General features: G+C 49.2%; 2 protein-coding genes across 6 annotated transcripts; one reads left to right on the top strand and one right to left on the bottom strand.

Moving 5' to 3' along the window:
* The first annotated feature begins 56 nt into the window (after window positions 1-56).
* On the top strand, window positions 57-11,823 carry Inpp5e (inositol polyphosphate-5-phosphatase E). Of its 4 annotated transcripts, XM_055599853.1 has the most exons (11): window positions 57-1,498; window positions 6,434-6,557; window positions 6,975-7,072; window positions 7,792-7,916; window positions 8,312-8,431; window positions 8,729-8,836; window positions 9,310-9,471; window positions 9,537-9,652; window positions 10,211-10,347; window positions 10,851-11,022; window positions 11,180-11,823. In XM_055599853.1, exons 1-10 carry the CDS (start codon window positions 687-689, stop codon window positions 10,978-10,980), a joined length of 1,932 nt encoding a protein of 643 aa, XP_055455828.1. In that variant the 5' UTR covers window positions 57-686; the 3' UTR covers window positions 10,981-11,022; window positions 11,180-11,823. The 4 variants fall into 4 exon arrangements, with proteins under 4 accessions (XP_055455828.1, XP_055455827.1, XP_055455830.1 ...); XM_055599852.1 differs by having other exon boundaries at window positions 10,851-11,823; XM_055599855.1 differs by having other exon boundaries at window positions 57-1,464; window positions 6,529-6,557; window positions 10,851-11,823.
* A 1,335-nt stretch (window positions 11,824-13,158) lies between these two features.
* Pmpca (peptidase, mitochondrial processing subunit alpha) lies at window positions 13,159-20,726 on the bottom strand. Of its 2 annotated transcripts, XM_055599856.1 has the most exons (13): window positions 20,641-20,726; window positions 19,729-19,931; window positions 19,260-19,339; window positions 18,996-19,078; window positions 18,381-18,475; window positions 17,733-17,833; window positions 16,993-17,256; window positions 16,685-16,777; window positions 16,488-16,606; window positions 16,285-16,375; window positions 16,070-16,132; window positions 14,560-14,704; window positions 13,159-13,477 (listed from the first exon to the last, which is right to left on the bottom strand). In XM_055599856.1, exons 1-13 carry the CDS (start codon window positions 20,706-20,708, stop codon window positions 13,308-13,310), a joined length of 1,575 nt encoding a protein of 524 aa, XP_055455831.1. In that variant the 5' UTR covers window positions 20,709-20,726; the 3' UTR covers window positions 13,159-13,307. The 2 variants fall into 2 exon arrangements, with proteins under 2 accessions (XP_055455831.1, XP_055455832.1); XM_055599857.1 differs by lacking the exons at window positions 19,729-19,931; window positions 20,641-20,726 and having other exon boundaries at window positions 18,381-18,473; window positions 19,260-19,315.
* Between the last annotated feature and the right edge of the window lie 2 nt (window positions 20,727-20,728).

Here is a 20,728-nt window from a genome sequence, read left to right on the forward strand (position 1 = left end):
GGTCCTCCAGCCGCCAGGGGACGCTGTGGCGTCAGTGTGAGCTTGGGCCGGGCGGTTCTCAGGGCAACCACAGAGCGGGGCCTGGACCAGGGTGACCACTAGACTGAGCTGGGGCGAACCCTGTGTCGGGGCACGGGGCAGCAGTCGTTGTTCCAGCCGCCGCCGTGACTGGGCTAGGCCCGCCAACCTCAGTGCTGGGCCCAGCCGGATCAGACCTTGGGCGCCCGGCGGCGGGTCTGCGGCCGAACGGAGGGCACAGGTGAGCCTAGGACGCCGAGCACGCTGCCCTACTCTAACGGTGGGTTGGAGGTCTGAGCCCGGGGTACTGGAACAGGCTTCTGCAGCTCCAAGAAGAAAGTGCAGCCCCGACCCCGTGGTGCCTGTTCTCACGAGGTCGCTTTAAGACCTGCAAGCTGCCTTCAAGGAGCTGAGAGAGGGTAGGAGAGATTTTTCCGGATTTCCTCAGGCATCTGTGAGAAGTCAGGACTCCAGCCATGCAGCTACAGGCCCTGCTCAAAAAGGACCACCACATGCCACAAAGGGAGCCACCCGAGTTTTCTTGGTATCCAGCTGGTGACCTCTGACGTGCATCCTTGACAACACGAGTAGCTTGCTAGCTTCCCGGGGAGGATCCCTTTTCTCAGGAGTGCCCTGCTGGGTGAGAGAGAGCTGGCCAGGTCTGGACTATGCCGTCTAAGTCAGCTTGCCTGCGTCACACGGAGGTACCTGGGCAGCTGGAGGGCAGAATGCTCCAGGGACAGCTTCCAAACACTGAAAAGAAGCTCACCCCAACACCAGGCTCCCTACCAGCCATAGACTCTCAAAGTTCAGAGACAAACCCCATGCCTCCTGTCAGCATCCCAGCAAAACCAAGCAACCAGAACCCAAAAGCTAAGGCAAACTTGATCAACCCACAGCCACCCATGAGACCCAGGTTGGAGCGAACCCTGTCCCTCGATGACAAGAGCTTGAGAAGGAGGCGTTTCAGAGGTAGTCAGGAGGATCTGACTGTCCAGAATGGGGCTAGTTCCTGCAAGGGTTCTGTCGCCCAGTCCCCTGCCTACAGTCGGCCCCTGCCCTGTCTCAGTACATCCTTGCAGGAGATCCCTAAGCCCAGAAGGACCACAGGCAGTGAGGGAGAGAGCCCATCCTTGTGGAGTGACTGTCTTTCTGGAATGATCAGCACCTCCTTGGACCTCCTGCAGAGAGAGGCCACCCCAGGTGGAGGCTCCCCCAAGTTGGCAAGTTTGCATGCCTCACACACACCACCAGCTATGGACCTCAACATAGCCTCCAGCTCCCTGAGAACAGCAAACAAGGTTGACCCTGAGCACATGGACTTCAAGCTCCGCATGCAGAACACACTGGTCAGAGCCCACAGCAGCCTGGGCCCTAGCAGGCCACGGAGCCCCCTGGCTAGTGACAATCACTCCATTCAATCAGCCAGATCTTCCTTCAGCCTTCTGGCCCCCATCCGCGCCAAGGACATCAGAAGCAGGTAGGGCTTCCTGGAGGGAGGGGCAGGGAGCTCTGGGCCTGTCATCAAGAGGCCTCTGTCTAATCAGCCAAGAGCAAACTGAGCCAGGCATGGTGGCTCATGCTTGTAATCCTAGTGTTTAAAAGGTTGAGGTAGAATAAAGACAGATTGCACAGAGGCCATGTGAATGATTCCCATAGAGAATGCCTAAGACTTGGAACTGGAAAATAAAGTAGCTCTCCCATTCTGTGTCAAACATCATGCCTTTCTCCTTCTGTTTGTATCCTTCCAGACCCTTTCCTTTGTGGCTCAGTGTCATCCACAGACACCGTGAACCTATAAAAGCAGATCATTCTGCCTCGGCCCTTCCAGATGAGAGCACACCCATCGTGCTATCGTTGCACCTGTAGCTTATATTTCTCTGCATCTTGTTGGGCAGCTTTCTCTGTGTCTGAACTGGCCCCTTTGTTTTTCCTATGTGGAGGGTCACCGGTTTTTATTTTGTTTTGTTTTGAAGTTTGGGTTTCTCTGTGTAGCCTTAGCCATCCTGGACTCACTTTGTAGACCAGGCTGGCCTCATACTCAGAGAGATCCACCTGCCTCTGCCTCCCCAACCGCTGGACTAAAGGCCTGTGTCACCACCATGCCTGCCTGAGGTCACAAGTTTCTTTAGCTGTACTATTGTCTAACTACTGCCCATGAGGAGCACTCAGGAGTCTTCTAGTGATGCTTGAAGAAGGGCTGAGTGCTGTCCCATCACATTTTGGGCCATCGGCCAGCATTTTACCAGGACATGTAGATACTGGTTAACTCACTGGAGCACATGACACCCCAGGGGCCACTTGCAGGGCCCAGGAACAGATTTGACTAGTTTACCCTATGCCTTGGGAGAGCTTCCACACTGTCTAGAGCCACAGGATCCCAGTGTCTGTGATGAGGACTTGCTGTGTCCACTGAGAGCTCTCACTGGCCATGCAAGATCCTGAGAATGTACAAGACCTCTGGTTTTTGTGCTTGGCCTCTCTGACTCCAGTAATTAACTTGTATGAACTTATACTGAAAAGAGCTTGAGTGCCATACCAAGATGAGCCCTTTCCCCATGCTGGTGCCCTTCTCCTGGGGCCATATTCACCACTGGGGTCACAGGACCAGAGCATGGCCTATCCAAATCTGGAGCCTCCTTGCCCAGGCCGGCCCCTTTCTGGGGTCTTGGTCTTGGCCTGTAAGGTACATTCTGCCTGTAGCTATCCCACAACCATGTTGCTGGACATGTGGCAAGTGGGAAGGGGAGAGTGGGAAGGATCTAGAGATGGTTCCAGCATAGGTTAGAAGGTTACGGTAAGAAGGTTTCGTACAGGAAACCTAGAAGCAGAAATCTTGAGTGGAGTGACATCAGGGCTGCCTTAATCTAGAAGGTCAAAGGAACCTTCCTTTCCTCTGAAAGTGATGTGGGCTCTTACAGTGTAATTTCTGCCTGTATCTCCAGTTGGTCATTTCTAAGTTTCCCAGACAGTGACTCCAGCCCTGCTAACTACAAGGGCCTCTTCTGGAGATTTTACAGTGCTTATATCTGCACAGACCATTTCCAAAGAAAGCCACATTCTGAGGGGCCTTGAGTGGACATATCTTTACTGGGGCCACCATTCAGTTCTCTTTAGTTGCTGGAGGTAGGCTTTACTCCCTGTACCTGTAAGCAGTTCTGAAAGCAGGTCCCTCTATGCCACACCTCTTCTCCAAGACTGTCTCCTCTGCAACATGCTCTGGTGCCCTTCTAGCACCTCTAGTCACTAGTAGGCCAGCAATCCTTTTTATTTTAAATATTTAAAATAATTATTTTTTTAATATTTTAATTAGGGGTGTGGGGGTGTGCATGTGAGTGCCAGGTACCTATAGAAATCAGAGGTATTGGATTCCTTCGAGCTGAAAGTACAGGCAGTTGTGAGCTGCCTAATAGTGCTGGACACCAAGCTCAGATCCTTTGGTTTTTCAAGACAAGGTTTCTCTGTGTAGCCCAGTCCGATCTGTAGACCAGGCTCAGAGATTCACCTGCCTTGCCTCCCTAGTGTTGGGACTACAGGATGTGCACCGTCACTGCCTGCAGCAAGCACTCGTAACCACTCAGCCATTTCTCCAGTCCCATGGGGGTCTTTTGAAAGAGTACTGTTTATGCCACATTCAAAGCATTATTACATGCAGTCCATAGGAAGTGACAATAAGTCTGAGCACTATCCATGGGCCACTTTTGAATCACAGGGAAATGATGGAGGAGGGCCTTCATCCAGTTCTGCCTCACACCTCACAACTCCAGCTTGTTCTAGATCAGTGGTTGGCAAGATGATGAATGACCTGTAGCCACTCAGTTGGGAGAGTGTCTGGTACTAGTGTGGCAAGAACAGAAGTGGTATTGACAACACTTTACTTTGGGACACAGATTTTTATGGGTCATAAAATAATGGTTTTTTTTTTTCTTTTTCTTTTTCAACAATTTGAAAAATGTAAAAACTATTATTTCTTTATTTCATGTGCATTGGCATTTTGTCTGCATGCGGGTCTGTCTGTGTGAGGGCATCGGCTTGCTCCCCTGGAACTGTAGTTACAGACAGTGCCATGTGTGGGTGCTGGGAATTGAAGCTAGTAGCCAGTGCTTTTAACCACTAAGCCATTATCTCTCCAACCCTGTGAAAACTACTCTTGGTGGTTGAATCAGGCTTAGGTCAGTCTGCCAGCTGCTGTTTCAGAAGAGGCCCTGGCTTTCCTACCTGGGCCTCTTGTTTCCAGAGGCCACCAGGTTACAAGTTGCAGTGACCCACTACTTAATTAAAAAAATGCATATATTTATGTATGCATGCATGCATATGTGCATGGACATGCAATAGTGAACATGTATAAATCAGGACAGTTTGTGGGAGTTAGTTCTTTAGTTCTTTCCTACTAGCAAGCACCCTTATACACTAAGTTATCTCACCGGCCTAGCCTGCCACTTCCCCACTTCTCCCTCAAGGCTACAAGGTCTCACTGTAGCCTTGGCTGGCCTGGAACTTGCTATCTAGACCAAGTCGCTTTTTTTTTTTTTTTTTTTTTTTTTTCTTTTAAGCCAGAGACTTGAAAAGCACACAGGACTCCTTTTGGCTGGTGTTGAAGTGATGCCGTGTGTCTCTGTCCCTTCTTGAGCCCTAGTAAATGGCTGTAATGTAGAAGTGGAAGCAAAGTGAACCCACAGTGCAGGCACCATGAGCTTGCTCTGGAGGTGGGGCAGCTGGGTAGTGGCTGACAGGAGTGTGAAGGCATCAGGAGAGAGGAGAGTGCCTGGACTGAATTGTCCTGGCATCCCAGCTGTCCTGTCACCAAAGAGCAGCTTCAGTATGTCTTTGGTCCTTGCTTTGCAATGTGGCATGTTCACTTCAGGTAGAACTCGGGAGTGGGAAGGGGGCACGAGGATGGGGGAAATGACCTTGGAAGAAACAGGAGTGTGTGTGTGGGATTCTGGAAGCTAGGTGACCCCATGGCCACTACAGGTATAAAAGCCATGGGAATGGTGGGAATGAAAAGGATGTCTTGCTGAATCCAGCCTGTGTGCTTGGGAAGGGGCAAGCTGTGCTGTTGTAGAAGTAGAAATGCAGGAGGGCGGGTGACTAGGTGGACAGCTTGGGATTCCCCTGCGTCAGCTGCAGCTGCCTTAACCCTGGGTACAGAGCCAGGGCAGGCAGGGCCATGAAACAGATGAGGCTTCAACAGCAATCAATGAACAAGGCAGAGAGCCAAGTAGAGAGCTGCCCTGTGAGGGGACAGTGGCAGGGACCAGAAGGGGAAGCTGGAGTCCCTTTCACTGAAATGGCATCTAGAAGAGTGGCTGCACAGATAGCATCTAGAGAAAGCCAGTGGGGCGATGGCCTGTGTGTGTGTAAGCAATAAGCTCAGAGGGACTTTAATTTCTTTTTCTTTCGAGTTATTTTATGCAGATGTGCGTGTTCCAGGGGATCCAGCATCCTCTTCTGGACTCAACAGGCAACAGACAAACATGTGAGCTCATACATACATTCAAGCAAAATTCTCATATACATAACATACAAATACAACATAATCTCCTGGAACTGGAGTTAGGACTATTGTGAGGCACCAGGTGGGCACTGGCAACCAAACTTGGGCTCTGGAAGAGCAGCTGCTGATTTCACCTACTGGGCCATCTCTCCAGCCCCAGGACTTCCATTTCTTAAAGGTCTGGAGAATAATGGCAACAAATATTTAATATTTAAATATTAATATTTAAATCTAATATTTCTCAGTGCATGAAAAATCATGATTTAGATTTTTTTTTTAATTCATGTATGTTAGTGTTTTGCCTGCATGTGTGTCTGTATGAGGGTATTGAACCACTTGGAGCTGTGCTTTTAGCTGCTAAGCCATCTCTCCAACCCTGACATTCAGATTTCATTGCCTTTCTAAACACAGCTTTTCAGGCACACAACCACACCCATCATTTTTCTCTGGAGTTCATGTTTCTGTACTATGGTGATGGAGTTGAGTGATAGGGCTGAGACCAAGTCACCCACAGGGCTGTATATGTTCAGTATTTCTGTCCAGGATGGTTGGGCAGCACACGTGTCCTACATGAGCTTGGTCATCATACTGTTAGCATTGTATCTCAGCTTGACAAATGTGACCTCATTCCACTGAGGTCTGGAGATGGACTGAAATCAGGATAAGTTGGGTGTCATTCTGGGTTGTCACGAAGGTGGTATTGCACTCTGGTTGAAGAAATCCCATCTCCAGGGGCAACACTGATACCTTATATGGTCAATGGTGTCTTCAGGGCCCACATAGCTTGTAGGCCCTATGGCTTCTAAGACTTGTACCTTTGGAGAGAGTGGCCCCAGATGTATCTGTCCTAGTGAAGGAGCTCCTGGGTTGCTCTGGTATCACGAGAGCTGGCTGCTCACTTGCCTCCTCTTTTTACAGGAGCTATCTGGAAGGCAGTCTTCTGGCCAGTGGGGCCCTGCTAGGAGCAGATGAGCTGTGCAGGTACTTCCCAGACCGGAACATGGCTCTCTTCGTGGCTACCTGGAACATGCAGGGCCAGAAGGTGAGAGGGGTCATAGAGAATTAAGGTGGAGGTAGCTGGGCTTTGTATCCTTGGGGACCTGCCCTAAGAGGCCCAGCACAGTCCACTCATTACAGTGGACATAAAGATAGTCAAGTAGACTCTATCTCTATGAGTCTTTGTAAGGGACCAGGGTTGGGCATGCACCTGGGAGGATGATCATACCTCCCAGGTGGCAACAGTCTAGAATACCCAGGTCCTCTAGTCAGGACGGTCCCCAAGCTGAGGGAAACTGAAGTATCTGACAGGTCAAGGTTTCCTGGGAGACTAAACATACAGCTGTGTGCATACTTCTCTTTGAAAAGACTCCAGGTGATTGCAGGGCCTTGCTCTTGAGCTTCTGCCCCAGGCCTGAGGGAGCCTCATAGGCCTTGACTGTTTTGTGGCTCTTCACTGCAGGAGCTCCCAGCAAGCCTAGATGAGTTTCTGCTCCCCACTGAGGCCGACTACACTCAGGACCTGTATGTCATTGGAGTCCAGGAGGGCTGCTCTGACAGGTGAGGCTCCACTCAGCCTCCACTCTAGAAGCTTCCAGTATCCTTTGTGGACGACAGTTCACTGAAATAAGCCCATGAACCTGAAGGGAGGGACCTGAGGCCCTCATAGAACTGAAGCAGTGTGGGCCAGATGAGCAACCTCCATGCCTCATTGAAATAAGCATAAAGTCAGTAGGGTTTTAGGTTTTGTCAGTAGTTGTCCAAGGGAGCACAGAGACAACTAAGAGGCATAGTTTGTCCAGAGGCTCTGGGCTGCCGCCTAGAGCAGCATGTCTGGTCATATATCCTGTGGTATCCTGACTGATTTCCCTGGGAAGTGGTTCCATAGCTATGTGTTCCTTGCTGCAGCTTATGGGTTTCCTTGGCCTGTGTGAGGAAAGCAGCAGGCTTTGTATGCTCTGAAGAAGGGAGCCTGTCCTCAGGGACCCCAAGTAGAGATGGGGCCCACCTCTGACAGCCCACGGTTCTGAAAATTCATGTGGGTCTTAGATGGGATTGGATATCTGCACATGCCATCAGATTGAGGTCTTGAGCCTGAAGCCAACCTGAAGGGTCTCACAGTACATTAAGATGCCACTAGCCTGGTCGCTGTTCTCAGTACTAAATGAGGCCTAGTTGTGGGGTCCTCTAGGAACACATCAGGGGCTTTCTGGGCAGCAGATGGGGTAGGGTGGAGCTAAAAGGCCCCATCCCTCATCTAACCTGTCTCTTCCCCACAGGCGGGAGTGGGAAACACGCCTGCAGGAGACACTGGGGCCTCAGTATGTGCTGCTGTCATCAGCAGCACATGGGGTCCTGTACATGTCCCTGTTTATCCGTAGGGACCTGATCTGGTTCTGCTCAGGTAGGTGCCACCATTAGGCTTTTCTCCCTTCTTCCTCCCTCCTTCCCACCTCCCTCCCTCTCTACATGTACCACAGAGCACTATGTGGAGGTCAGAGGACAGCCTGCAAGTCAGTTCTCCTTCCACCTTGTGTGTTCTGGGGATCCATTCAGGTCTTCAGGCTTGGCATCTTGCTGGCCCTTACCAGGGCTCTAGGTATCTCCATATACAGGCTCAAATAACATGTGGGCCCTGTCCATATATGGGTCCCCTCCCAGAAACCTGCAACCTCAGGCAATTGTGCACTTCATGCCTGGGATCCAGCCTTTGAGGTTTCCATGTCTGAGAATACACACAAGCACACCTAGTGCAGCTGTGTCCCTGCAGACCCTAAACCCCCGTTCCTTGCCCTGCAGAGGTCGAGTATGCCACAGTAACTACACGCATCGTGTCTCAGATCAAGACCAAGGGAGCCCTGGGCATCAGCTTCACCTTTTTCGGCACCTCCTTCCTCTTTATCACATCTCACTTCACCTGTAAGTGTTTCCAAGTCAGTCCTATATTCCTGACACAGGCTTGTGAGCAGTTTTCTTCCCTCACAGGCCTCTGTTCAGGTGGGGTGCCAGTTACTCTGGGCTAGTACTAGTGGGTTCTGCCTTGATAGAGCATGATACTCAGAACATTCACTGCTTTCAGTCACAGTCTTCTGAGGCAGAACAGACAATTGGGTAGGAGCTGGTCAGTCAGGGTGTGAGGCAGTATTTGGGGCAGGCTCTTCACTGAAGCTCAGTTGTCTACTCATGAGTTTTGTTTTGTTTTGTTTTGTCTCATAGCTGGAGATGGGAAGGTAGCCGAGCGGCTTCTGGACTACAGCAAAACCATCCAAGCCCTAGCTCTGCCCCGGAATGTGCCAGACACAAACCCCTACCGCTCTAGTGCAGGTGACACTCCAGCACATGGCTGTTTCTGTCCCTTGTTTCTGTCCCCCCTGTAGAAACTACTGGAGGACTTCTGAGAATTGGGAGGTCCTCATTACTAAGATAGCCACCAGGTTTGCAGATGGGCAGATGGGAGCCCATAAGACCTAGTGGTTTGCCCAGGGCTGTCATTGTTTGTCTACTTCCTGGCCCTGACTGAGCTGGGAGAAGCTGATAGGATGGCTAGCCTGCTATGTACATCAAGGTAGTCCTTTGAACTGGACTGCATAGATGGCTTCCCAATCCTCTGCAGCTGTTGGCCTTGGCTGCTCCCATCACCAGCCTTCCTGGGGAGCTGCTACCCAACTGTGTTTTTGTGGGAAAGGGGACCGAGACAAAGGAAGGCCTGCCACTTGGCCTAGAGCCCATCCATCTATCAGCAGATTGTAGCAGATGAGGGGAGGCCAGCACCAATATATTCTCCCATATGTGCCCAGGGGATGTCACTACCCGGTTTGATGAGGTATTCTGGTTTGGGGACTTCAACTTCCGCCTGAGTGGTGGACGAGTGGCTGTGGAGGCCTTCCTGAAGCAGGACCCAGAGGTGGATGTGCTAGCACTCCTGCAGCATGACCAGCTCACCCGGGAGATGAAGAAAGGTGAGTGGCCTGGGGAGTAGCACCTTAGGCGTGGCTGGCCCTCCCTGAACTCTCCTCTGTTGCAGGGTCCATCTTCAGGGGCTTCGAGGAGGCAGAAATCCACTTTCTCCCATCCTACAAATTCGACATTGGGAAGGACACCTATGATAGCACCTCCAAGCAAAGGACACCTTCCTACACGGTATGTAACCTCAGTCTGGCCTCAGGACTCCTGCCAACCGCAGCTCGTGTCTATGTGGGCCTGGCACAGAGCACACAGCAGCCAGCCAGGTTAGCTAGCCTTGAATTCATCTCCAGGCTCGAGCATGCCCACAGCCTACTGGGGGTAGAGGATAGTATCTCTGTATTACAGGGCTAAGTGGGCCATCCCTAAAGAGTAGGCCATAGTTGGACTCACACCTGAGTCCATCTGCCTGGCAGAAGACAAGTGGGAGACACCTGCACTCTTGTCTGGCTTTTCCACCAGATGTTAGCTCTTTCTGGTACACAAGTGGCACCTGGTGAGACCCTGGGACATCCATGAGAGTAAGGCAGCTCCCTGCTGCTCTCTGAGGGCTAGAAAGGAACAGATGCCACCTATTTGGTCTTTAGATGCCTAACAATAGGAGGTCAAGATTTATTTGGGGAGGGCTTCCTAAGGGAAACAAAGCTAGGCCAGGGCTGCAGGTACACCTTGCCGTGGGGATACCTGCAACAGAATGGCACAGTCTCTGCTCCTGCTTCACCATCTCTTCTGAAGGACCGAGTTTTATACAAAAGCCGCCACAAGGGTGACATCTGTCCCATGAAGTATTCCTCTTGCCCTGGGATCAAGACTTCAGACCACCGTCCTGTGTATGGCCTGTTCAGGGTGAAAGTGAGGCCAGGGCGAGACAAGTAAGTCCCAGCTTACCCTCAAAGCCGGCTGACGCTTTAGGAGCTCTTGCCAGTTCTTGAATGGAGTGACTTTTGTGGAAGGGGCAACAGGCTTAGGTGTGGAGGAGTATGTCGTTTCACACTGTAACACACCAGACAGGCACAGTGCCAACAGCTCCTAGGCTACTGTGAAGTTGCTTCCATCTAGGCCTAGGGTCCTAGCCGTCCTCAGGGTATCTCTGTAGACCCCAAGTTGCTAAGCTTCAGGGTTGCATGAAGCAGCAGCTTGTTCTGAGACCTCAAGTTCCTTAGAGTTGAGCAAGCTCCTTCTGGAGTAGTAGGTCCAAGGAGGCATTAGCCTCGCCTTTCTTGGCATTTCTATACCCAGGGTTGTAATTGGGGCTAGGGTAGCCGAGATGGGATGAACCTTAATCCCTGGAGAGTGGCCCATTTTCTGCAGGGCTCAGCAGGTGTGCTGCTCAGTGATGTTGAGGCCAGCTCTTATAAAAGGTCTTTCTCCACAGCATCCCACTAGCTGCTGGCAAATTTGACCGAGAACTGTACTTGACGGGAATTAAAAGACGAATCTCAAAAGAACTTCAGAAACAAGCACTAAGGAATCAGAGCTCCAGTGCTGTCTGCACTGTGTCATGAAGTTACCATACAAGGACTGGCCACTGCAGCTTGAGGACCAAGGTCACTGGAAAAAGAGATGTGCTTATTCTTTGGTACCTCGTCATGTTGGGGTCCTAATGGCTAGGGGCTCTCCTGTTCTTAACACAGACCCCATCCCTCAGGACAGCAGTGGCTGTGGCCAGCACAAGCCTCAATTATTCCTGTCATGTTCCCACAGGCACATGGCAGGATTTGTTCTGAGGGGGGCAGGTGGACACCAAGCAGCAGCCTCACGGAGAAGCTACAGACTGAGTCAGGCTTGCCCTGAGCAGTCCCACACCCTGCAGGAGCAGTCTCTTCAACCCCTTTTATTCCTGTTCTCATGCCAGAACCCAGGTTCTAGGTCTGTATCCTCCTAACAGGCCCTTTCCTCCTCCAGGGAGGGATCAGACAACCTCTGGTAGTTGAACCTGCCAAGACCTAGAATTCAGAGGCCAAAGCTAGGATGTGCCCTGCAGACATTTTGGTAGGCTTTGAGGTTCTACATCATGGTCCCAGGCTCCTGACCTCCAATTGAGTAGGGATCCTTCCTCTCCACAGGCTAACCCAACACCAGCTATAGAAAACTCATGGTTCTTAGGAGCTTCAGACCACTTGCTTTTATGCTACTAGCCCCAGAATGGCATTAGAAATGGTGTCATCAGGCAGCACCTTGTTGGGCTTCACTCCTTAAAGCTTAGAACTCATCATTGTTCATCTTACCCCATCCCCTCAGAGACATAGCCTTGAATGTACAGACACCTATGGGCATCCACTCTAGTCTTCTAAATTATTTATTTTTCCATATTTATATTTTTAAATAAATTCATATTTCAGTCTTAATCTCTTTCTGGCCAAAGACTGAACCTTGGAAGAAACAGTCTGCATGCATTCCGGTACCTCAAGTCACCCCAGGTTTTAAATGGCAATAGAAGTCAAAGCTGCCACCTACTATCAATCCCTTCTGTTAGGTATTATCCCTGCTCACAGCCTGAAGTGGCAACAGCAGAAAAAAGAAGTACCTACTTGGGACTCCAGTGAACCATGGTAAAATAAGCCAGCAAATGAGATGAAACTTGCCAGGGTCCTAGAATGTAGATGTCAGCCAAGCCAAGCCTGCCTACTTCAATAAACCACTCAAATGTATGGGGCAAGTGCCAGAATGTCAAATCAGTGAATTGCAACTTCCCATTGGGAAGATTTGTGGCAATGAAGTGTGTTTTTACCCAGACAGGCTATCTTCGTGATCCTGGCATTTCTTTTTCTTCTTTTTTATTTCGAGACAGGGTTTCTCTGTAGCCTTGGCTGTCTTGGAACTTGCTCTGTAGACCAGGCTGGCCTCAAATTCAGAGATCTGCCTGCCTCTGCATCTGAGTGCTGGGATTACAGGTGTTCACCACCAGTGCCCAGCAGTTGGGTATTTCTTTGCGGACCTTCTCTGGCACCTTAGAAAAGACTGAGGTAATTCTGGAACATCTCAATTCGGCCTGAGATTAAGAATGTCAAGTCTTGGGGATGGGGCAAAATACAGTGATGACTATTTATATTTACATAGCCTTTACATATAAACAGGGTATTTCAGTTGCAAAGTTAAAACATTTAAACAACTACTGCAAATGAAGTGGGAAACTAGAAACTGGGCTTTGTAGAAACTGAAATACAACTAGCATGGTGACTAATATTTGGAAACCCAGTAATTGAGGCCAAGGCAAATCACCGTAAGACCAGCCTCATCTATATATTGAGTTACCGGCTAGCCTGGGCTAAGATGCTGTCTCACAAAACAAAACAAAAAACCAAAACACAAAGCTTTAAAAATGAGTAGCCTAAGTGTGGTGGCACATGCCTATAATCCTAGCATTTGGGAGGCAGAGGCAGGAAGGTGTCTGTGGGTTTCAAACCAATTTGTTGTCTACATAATGATTTCTAAGCCAGTCAGGGCTATAGTATGAGTATGATGGTGCATACCTATAGTTCTAAAGCTGGGGAGGTCCTGTGTGCTTTAATTTGCAATGCTTTGCCTTCCTGGAGCCCTGAAACTTCTAATCTTCTGACCTCGAGCCCATGCCTTACTCCCTATCCTTCTTTGCACCAGAATCTCTAGGGGCCAGACAGTACCTGCTGTAGCAAACACTGTTGGATGAAGGACAAGCCACTTGTGTTTGAGAAACACACAGGTGCAGTGGCAATAGTAACTTTCATTCAAGTTTTCAGAGTTTCACTGTTGGCACTGTTTACAAAGCTAGCCATCTTTATACAGAGTGTTCACACCAACAATAACATGCACAGAGGCACTCTGCAGCCTGCCCTGTGGGTCCAGAGGGACTCTACCGGAAGAGCCGGTATGTTCTGGGCAGGCGCCCATCTCTGCTGGACAGCGCTGCCTGGATGTGTTCATAGCTGGGTAGGTCAGTCAAATCACCCAGGGCGGCCACAGCAGGCTTCCCACGGAGCATCTTGGAAGCAACCCTCTTGATATCTTCTGGCTTCACATTGCCTATATCAGAAAGTAAGAGGCAGTGAGGTGAGGGGGAGAGCAGAGTTTCCATCTCCATCTCAAAGTGCACTCCTCAGGGTTGAGGAGCCCTGATTTATCACTGTGGGTGGGGGCTGCTAAGGAACTCAGGCCCAGCTGCAGCAGGACTGACCAAGGGTGGGTCAGAGCAAAGGACAGAGTAAATTTCCATTAGGTGGGGAACTACAGTGGCTTAAAATTACTTTCAAAATGAATATAGTGGTATGTGCCTGTAATCCTAGCACTTGGGAAGTAGAGGCAGGAGGATCAACCACAGCCTGGGCAACAGCAGACCCTGTCTCAAATCCCTTAAGCAGTAGCAGCAGCAGCAGCAGCAGCAGAAAAAAAAAGACAAAACAAACAAAAAATTTTTCAAACACATGAGAGCAGCTAGGCAGGGTAATGCACAGAGAGCTGAGCAGGAAGATGTAGAGTTTGAGGCCAGTCTGAGGTGTGATTCAGTCTGTGAGACTTAAAAACAATGCAACACTGGAGGGCATAGCCACTCCATCTAATGTTCAGACAGAGTGGACTGTCATAGCCCAAGTTATTTTTTTAGTCTTTAGGAAAAAAATCCAGACTACTTCTCCCAGTGCTGCATGTCCTTCAATGGCAGCCTCGCACCCACAGCTTGGCCTTTAGAAGGGATCCCAGAAATCCATCCTCTACAACCACAAGGTCAGCTCATTTTCTATGGCAGGATAAGCAACTGTCCAAGACCAGCAGGCAGATTGAATCGTCTTCAGAAGACAGGTGACAGTACGCAAGCTGCCCCAATCTACAGTAATGTTCTAAGCTTCACACCCAATTTCAAAAGATTAAACACAAGCCATTAGGCACTCCCTAAGTCACAGGGTGAGCCTCCCATGAGCTACTTTATTCCAGTCCAGACTGTTGCACCATTAGCACCATCCTAGGCTGAGGAGTCTAGTTGGTATAGGACAGAACTGGGAAAGGACTACTTGGAAAAGATGGGCTTGTGGGGCAGACAACAGGGGACCATCTGTCTATCTGCTTGAGAACAGTCTCAAATGAGCCCAACCCAGGCTTTTGCATATACTCACGAATGAGTGTGCATAGCTCGTGGGGCAGCTTTCTTGAATGTGTAGCCAACACCTGCCTCCCCACATCCTCGAAGATCACAGGCCTGGATTCCAGGTTCATCATGAGCATGGACATCAGCTGTGTCTTGGCCCGCTCTAGCTCCACCTGAGGGCCAAGCACACCAATCACAGCTGGCTCAAGCCAGCACAGATAGGCTGACCCAAATCTGTCCCAGTTAAAAGGCCTCCATGTGCCCAAAGATGAACAGAGTGAAGGAGCTGTGCCAGTCTGCTTTTCCAGCCCAGCATACCCCCTGAGCAAGGGAGGAACTGCACTAGAAAGGCCAAGACAGACACGTGTCCAACCTCTGCTCCCTGTTTGAATGGCAGCAGAGCACACACATCAGGAAGCCACACCTGGTTGCACAAGAAACCAGAGGACACTGATGAAGCAAAGATTCCAGCTGCTCAGAGTCCTAACTTAAGCACAGGATCCAGGCCACTAGCCCCTGGAGCGACTGAGGAGGCAGCATAAGAGCAGAGCCTCTGGCCAGGTATGAACTTCAAAGGTGGCACCAAAGAATCAGGACCACAAAGGGACAGATCAAGCTGGATGTTTAAGCACTTGCCTGTAAGGCCAGCATTTAGGAGGTAAGGGATAGGAGGACTGCAATTTTGAGGCCAGGTGGCTATCTTATGAGAGTTTGTGTTAAGTTGACACTTGTATAATTTCAGGCAAACACTTAATACTGTATATTTAGCTCAAATACACTTGACTTTAGTGGAAAGTACTTTATCAAGGTACTAGTGTAAACACAGAGCATTAATTTTGGCTATGCTGGGGTGGAACCCAGGGTCTTGAGCATACCAACAAGCTTACTACCACTGAGCCATAACCCCAGACCTTGGTTTGTTTTGGAAAGGCTGATTATACATTAGCTTAGGTTGGCCTTGAACTCATGACTTCCTGCCTCTACTTCCTGAGAACTGAGATCACAGGCATGCATATACATTACCTTTCCCTGCAGTGGTATTCATTTTTAAGCACATTTTAATTTTTTCAATAATGCTCCCATTTCTCCTTGTGGTATACAATCACTGACGAAAACTGGCAGAAAAAAGGAAAGGCAAAAATGCATGCTCCACTAAATCACCTTGCTTTTATGAGCTCTGGCCCAGGAAATAACAAAACTTCCAAAAGCTAGCCAGGCAGTGGTGGTGCACATCTTTAAAACAAAACAAAAAACCCTGTCTCAAACAATCAAACAAAAAACAAAAACCAAAGTCAACAAAAACTTGGGTGCCAACATAAAATGGAGCCAAGAAAGGCTTAGAAAAGACCCCGTATTACTGTTCATTTTGTATAATGCTGCTTTAGCTCATGGCCATTCCATAGGAAGCACTGAGAGCAACACTGTCCTTGGGGTAGTACTGGCAAGGCTCCACAGTACAGCAAATCAGCCTGTGGCTCCTTCAGCTATGTGTGTGACTTAGTTGGATTAGAGTGCAAGGGGTGCTCTCCAGACCTTACCAAATCCACCGTTCTGCCCATCAAGATAAACTCCTTTGTGATGATTTCTACCATTTCTCGAACCTACAAAAGAACATGAAATGAGAGTGTGAGCTGAAGTCCTGCTTGCTGACTCCTTAAGCATACCCAAGCCACAACACCCAAAACTCTGGTACTGTGTGTGGAGTGTACACTGGAGTGAGAGGGGAGGGCTGAGACACAAGCGCTGCCCTCACTTGTCTTGGGTCTGCGCTGGCGTGAATACACAGGAGGCCTGTGTCTTCATAGCTGTGGTGGTAGGAGGTTGCATTGTACATCCAGTGGTGCCTGTGAGGGGACATACAGTTTCTGGTGAAGGCTACAGGATAGCTGGAAGGTGTCAGTACAGTCTGTGCACTCAGCAGCGTAAGAACAGCAACAGTAAGACAGTAGTACCCACCGGTTAAGCACATTGAGATAGAGCCTGGAGAACATGCCTTTGCCAGGCCCTCCAGCTGAAAAAGAGCCCCCTCCTCCCATCATCATATTCAGCACAGCAAAGGGGATGAAGTCTTCCTCCTATGGAATACAGAGTCAATGCCAGCCAGCCACAGTAACTTGGCCCCATTGGTACACTTGACCTATACCTGCACTTACCAGGAAGGAACAGCTCTCCAATCCCACCATGATGTGTGTGAGCTCTGGAATTGGGGTCGGGCCAAGGCTGACATTGGACATGTCTCTCTCCACCTGTAACCAACCAGATATGTGTCAATAAAGCTTGCAAACTTCTACTAAAAGCTATACTCAAGCAGACACCAGGTGACCTCAGCCCTTCAACAAGTGATAGGCTCACAGTTTTACAGTGCTGGACTGTACACTAAGAAGCAGTATAAACACATTCATCAAAGCACATACCCAGAGGATACATGCCACAAGCCCTGAGAGCCTTCCTGCTTAGTTACCTTGATGATGCCCCCAGTGTACTGTGCCACTGATCGGTCAACATCCACAGCCCCAGTAGCTCCCCAGGCAGGCTGCACGCCCAGGAGGTACTTTCTGGCACATTCCACCAGGTGATCATGCTCTACACCCACTCCAGCAAGCACCATACGGTCAGGAGTGTAGTAGTTCTTCAGGTAGGAATGCAGCACTTCTCGATCAATCTTCGCTATGTTTTCTGCAGGGCAAAACCGGTGCAGGCCCACTGTGTTCTCCCTAAAAGCAGCCTGAGGCAGGCAGGCAGGTGGAAGGAAAACAACACAAATGAGAAAGAAAACATCAGATCCCGAGGCAGGATTCCCCAACATGACCCATAGGCACACCCGCTGACGAAAAGGCTGGGCATTAGCTCCAGTCTGGCTCCATGTCTGTGTTTATAGAAGCAGTAAATAGTATCTCAGAGAGAAAATTCGGAAAACACATAGGAGGGACACATAGATGAGTGGCAAAGACTTTGATACCCTAGAAGGGAACAGCTATCACTGTAGAAAATGGCAGGCCAAGAATACAACTATGAGGGGTGGCACATGCCTGTAATCTTAGCACTCATCAATCTGAAGGAGGGAAATTATGAGTTCAAGATCAAACCTGAACCATATAGCAACTCTCTCTTAAAAACCAACCAAGAAGCTAAGCCTGTTCTGTAAACCTCGCCATCTGCAAGGCCACAGCAGGGAGAGGCACATGTGGGCTCCTATTTTACTTCATGAATCATCTCGGTAAGCAGTGGCTCTGGGTCAGGTCTCATGTTCAGGTCCTCGAGTTCAAACTGGACAGCCATCCTCGTCATCTCAATTTCTTCATCTGCAAGAATCAAGACAAGGGTTTAATCTAAACCAGCAAAGAGGCAATACTAACCCTGAGCCTGGCCAGGTGCTACAGTCACCCCTTAGGGGAAGCCCTGGAGCACATGTATGAAAGGGAGGCTGCCAGATGAACATTAGGGACCCGGACCATTTGTCTTGTGCTGTTCTGCAGCCCCAGCTGGCAGGGAACAGCAGCTGTTCCCTCCCAGAACCTAACAGGAATCCAAGTCCCATCATTCACAAGGTTGGGGAATAATGGAGACCACACAAGGGAAACTTCTGTAGGCGTAGCATTGGGTGTTTTCATCCAGGATGAGGGACATTTCTGAACAGAATTTATTGCACGGGTGTACGCCATCCCAACTAGAATTTTAGTAAACCCTTTAAGGTTTTTTAGAGAGATATATGAAAGTATGAAGCACTGTGGATAACACTGTTTATTTAAACACTGGCACTCCAATGATTGGCACATGAGTGCCCAGCTCCTCCCTAACAGTGATAGCCCTTCTAAAGTTCCTCCTGACCACCCAGCCACAGAGCCACACCTGTCAGGCAGGGGTGCAGAACCACGTCAGCCAGCAGGCCCACCACAGTGTCCAAGCCTTTGCTGTCAGCAGACACAGCATACATGGTGGTGTCTCTGGAAGGAAATAAAACACAATAAAAGCAGGCGCTAGGTTTACACAGAGGACAGCTCAGGGATTCAGGCTCTACATGGCAGCAAAGACTTCACCACTGCCTCTTCCTTGGGTGTGGAGGCCTTACAGAAACCACAACTGCCCAGTGAGGCTTTCCATAAGATACTATGGAACCAGATAGAGCTGGTTCTCCCTCTTTCCACAGAGAGAAGTCTCTTACTCCAGGCTTCTCAAGCCTTGCTAAATAACTAGTTGGTCCAAATGAAGACTCATTTCAGGTGGAAATGTGCCCAGCTTTAGATAGCTGACAAGGGCCTGCTATCTAACTTAGCACGCCTCACAGGTCAAGGCCTGGACAATTAGAAGTTCCTTGGGTGTCAGGGAAGAAACAAGTATGGTATGCTTTCTGTCCCCAGCACTCCATCAGACATGCTGTTGATCTTTATAGCCTCTCTGATTCCAGGGGCTCCAAGGGACTCTGACCAAGGATGAAAAGGGCAGTTTCATATGGACACAAAATACCTTGATGTCTGGCAGTCACAGATACCGCCATGCTTTTCCAGTGTAAGCAGAATTTCATCTTTGCTGTCAAACTGAGCAGTAGACTATAAAAATAATAAAGCTTAAGTAAGTAATCCAAAACCCAAAAGATTTTAAATTTACTTCTGCTTTCAAACATACAAAATTATCTAACTTTGAGCATCAACTTCATAAATGAATTAACTACTATACAAATTCTTAAAAAAGAAAAACCGAAGTCATAGAAATTACAAATTAGACACTGACCGAAAATGCCAATTTTTCCAAAAAATGAGCAATTCCACTAAGATATTTCGCTTCATATCGTGATCCTGAATTAATAAGAACTAGTAATAAGAAGAAAATTGACAGGTTAAGCCAGATACTCAAAACATTTAACCAACAGAAAGCTTTCAAAACCATGGCTCTCAACTTGGCCACTCATTATTACATGAGGATAACGAACACATTTGTTACTCTTGGTGATGATCTTACAGACACACACAAGTTAATGTTTATAGAATCCTATGCTTTATATGATGTAACCTTCTAGAATTACAGAAAAGTAAAACGGGGGGAGAGGCACACATTACAAACCATCTCCAAAAATGGCCATCATTCACATTTGGTAAGTTTTCATACTTAACAACCTTCCCTGGTGAGTAGCCTATGACAGACATGCTAATTACAGCTTTCAAAATGGAGAGCCCACCTTCAACATGCCAGCAGAACTTACTTCCTACAGTACAGAATTGTCCAAACTTATTTTGAGAAGCCACACGAAGCCCATTTTCCAGAGTGGTAACTTTGGTTTCAAACTTTTCTTGTCCATTAACTGTAGCAAAAATAGGCTTGGGCACTCCAGGTAAAGGAGAAGAGAGGGGGATGTTGGGGTACGAGGCACCGCTGCTGAACCGTCTATGTGCAGGAGGTCCAAACCTACAGCAGAGCAACTAGCCAGTTAGAACAGAGCTGGGTCACATGCACCTGTGTTGGCTACTCAGGCACACTACACTACACGTGTGTGTATGAAAAGGGAAATCTTCAAAAGTTACTAAAAGGGCCTCAACGTAATTTGTAAGAGTGATGGGGGGAGCCAGGGGCTGTCACTGAATCTCGGGCAAACTTGTCAAGTCTTTGGGTCCCTTTTAACAGAGAAATAGTTATTTATCCATATTTTATATGTTTGAGTGTTTGCCTGTATGGATGTATGTGTATCACGGGCATGCCTGGTGACCATGGAGATCAGAAGAGGGCGTTAGATCCCCGGGAAGTGGATTCATGAATAACTGTGAGCCACCACGTGGGTGCTGATAAGATAACCCAGGAAAAGCAATCAGATGGCTTAACTACTGAGCTATCTCTCCAGCCCCGGTCCCTGGGTCTTCAATGCTCATTATGGACAGCAGGCTATGTGAAAAACCAGTTCCTATACATAAGGCCCTGAGGCAGCCCTGCCCTTCAGAGCTTCGCCATGGTCTAAAAGGCCCAAGCCGGCTGACTGCCGACCCCTCCAACCAGGTTCCAGTCCCGGGCTCGTTCTTCAAGCCTGTGCTTTACGCCAGGGTCCATTCTCTTCTTCCAGCTCCCAGGGGTGCCTACTCCTCCCAGTACACCCTTCTTCGCGCTGGAACGCGCCTTGGCTCACCTGGGCCGCGAGCACAGCGCCGCAGAGCCCCGAAGAAGCCGCGCAGCCGCCCACACCGCCGTCGCCATCGCGCCGCCGCGCTTCTGCG

The sequence above is a fragment of the Psammomys obesus genome, unplaced genomic scaffold, assembly GCF_907164565.1.
Source record: "Psammomys obesus unplaced genomic scaffold, mPsaObe1.curated_primary_1811, whole genome shotgun sequence".
In the NCBI taxonomy this organism is placed as follows: Eukaryota; Metazoa; Chordata; class Mammalia; order Rodentia; family Muridae; genus Psammomys; species Psammomys obesus.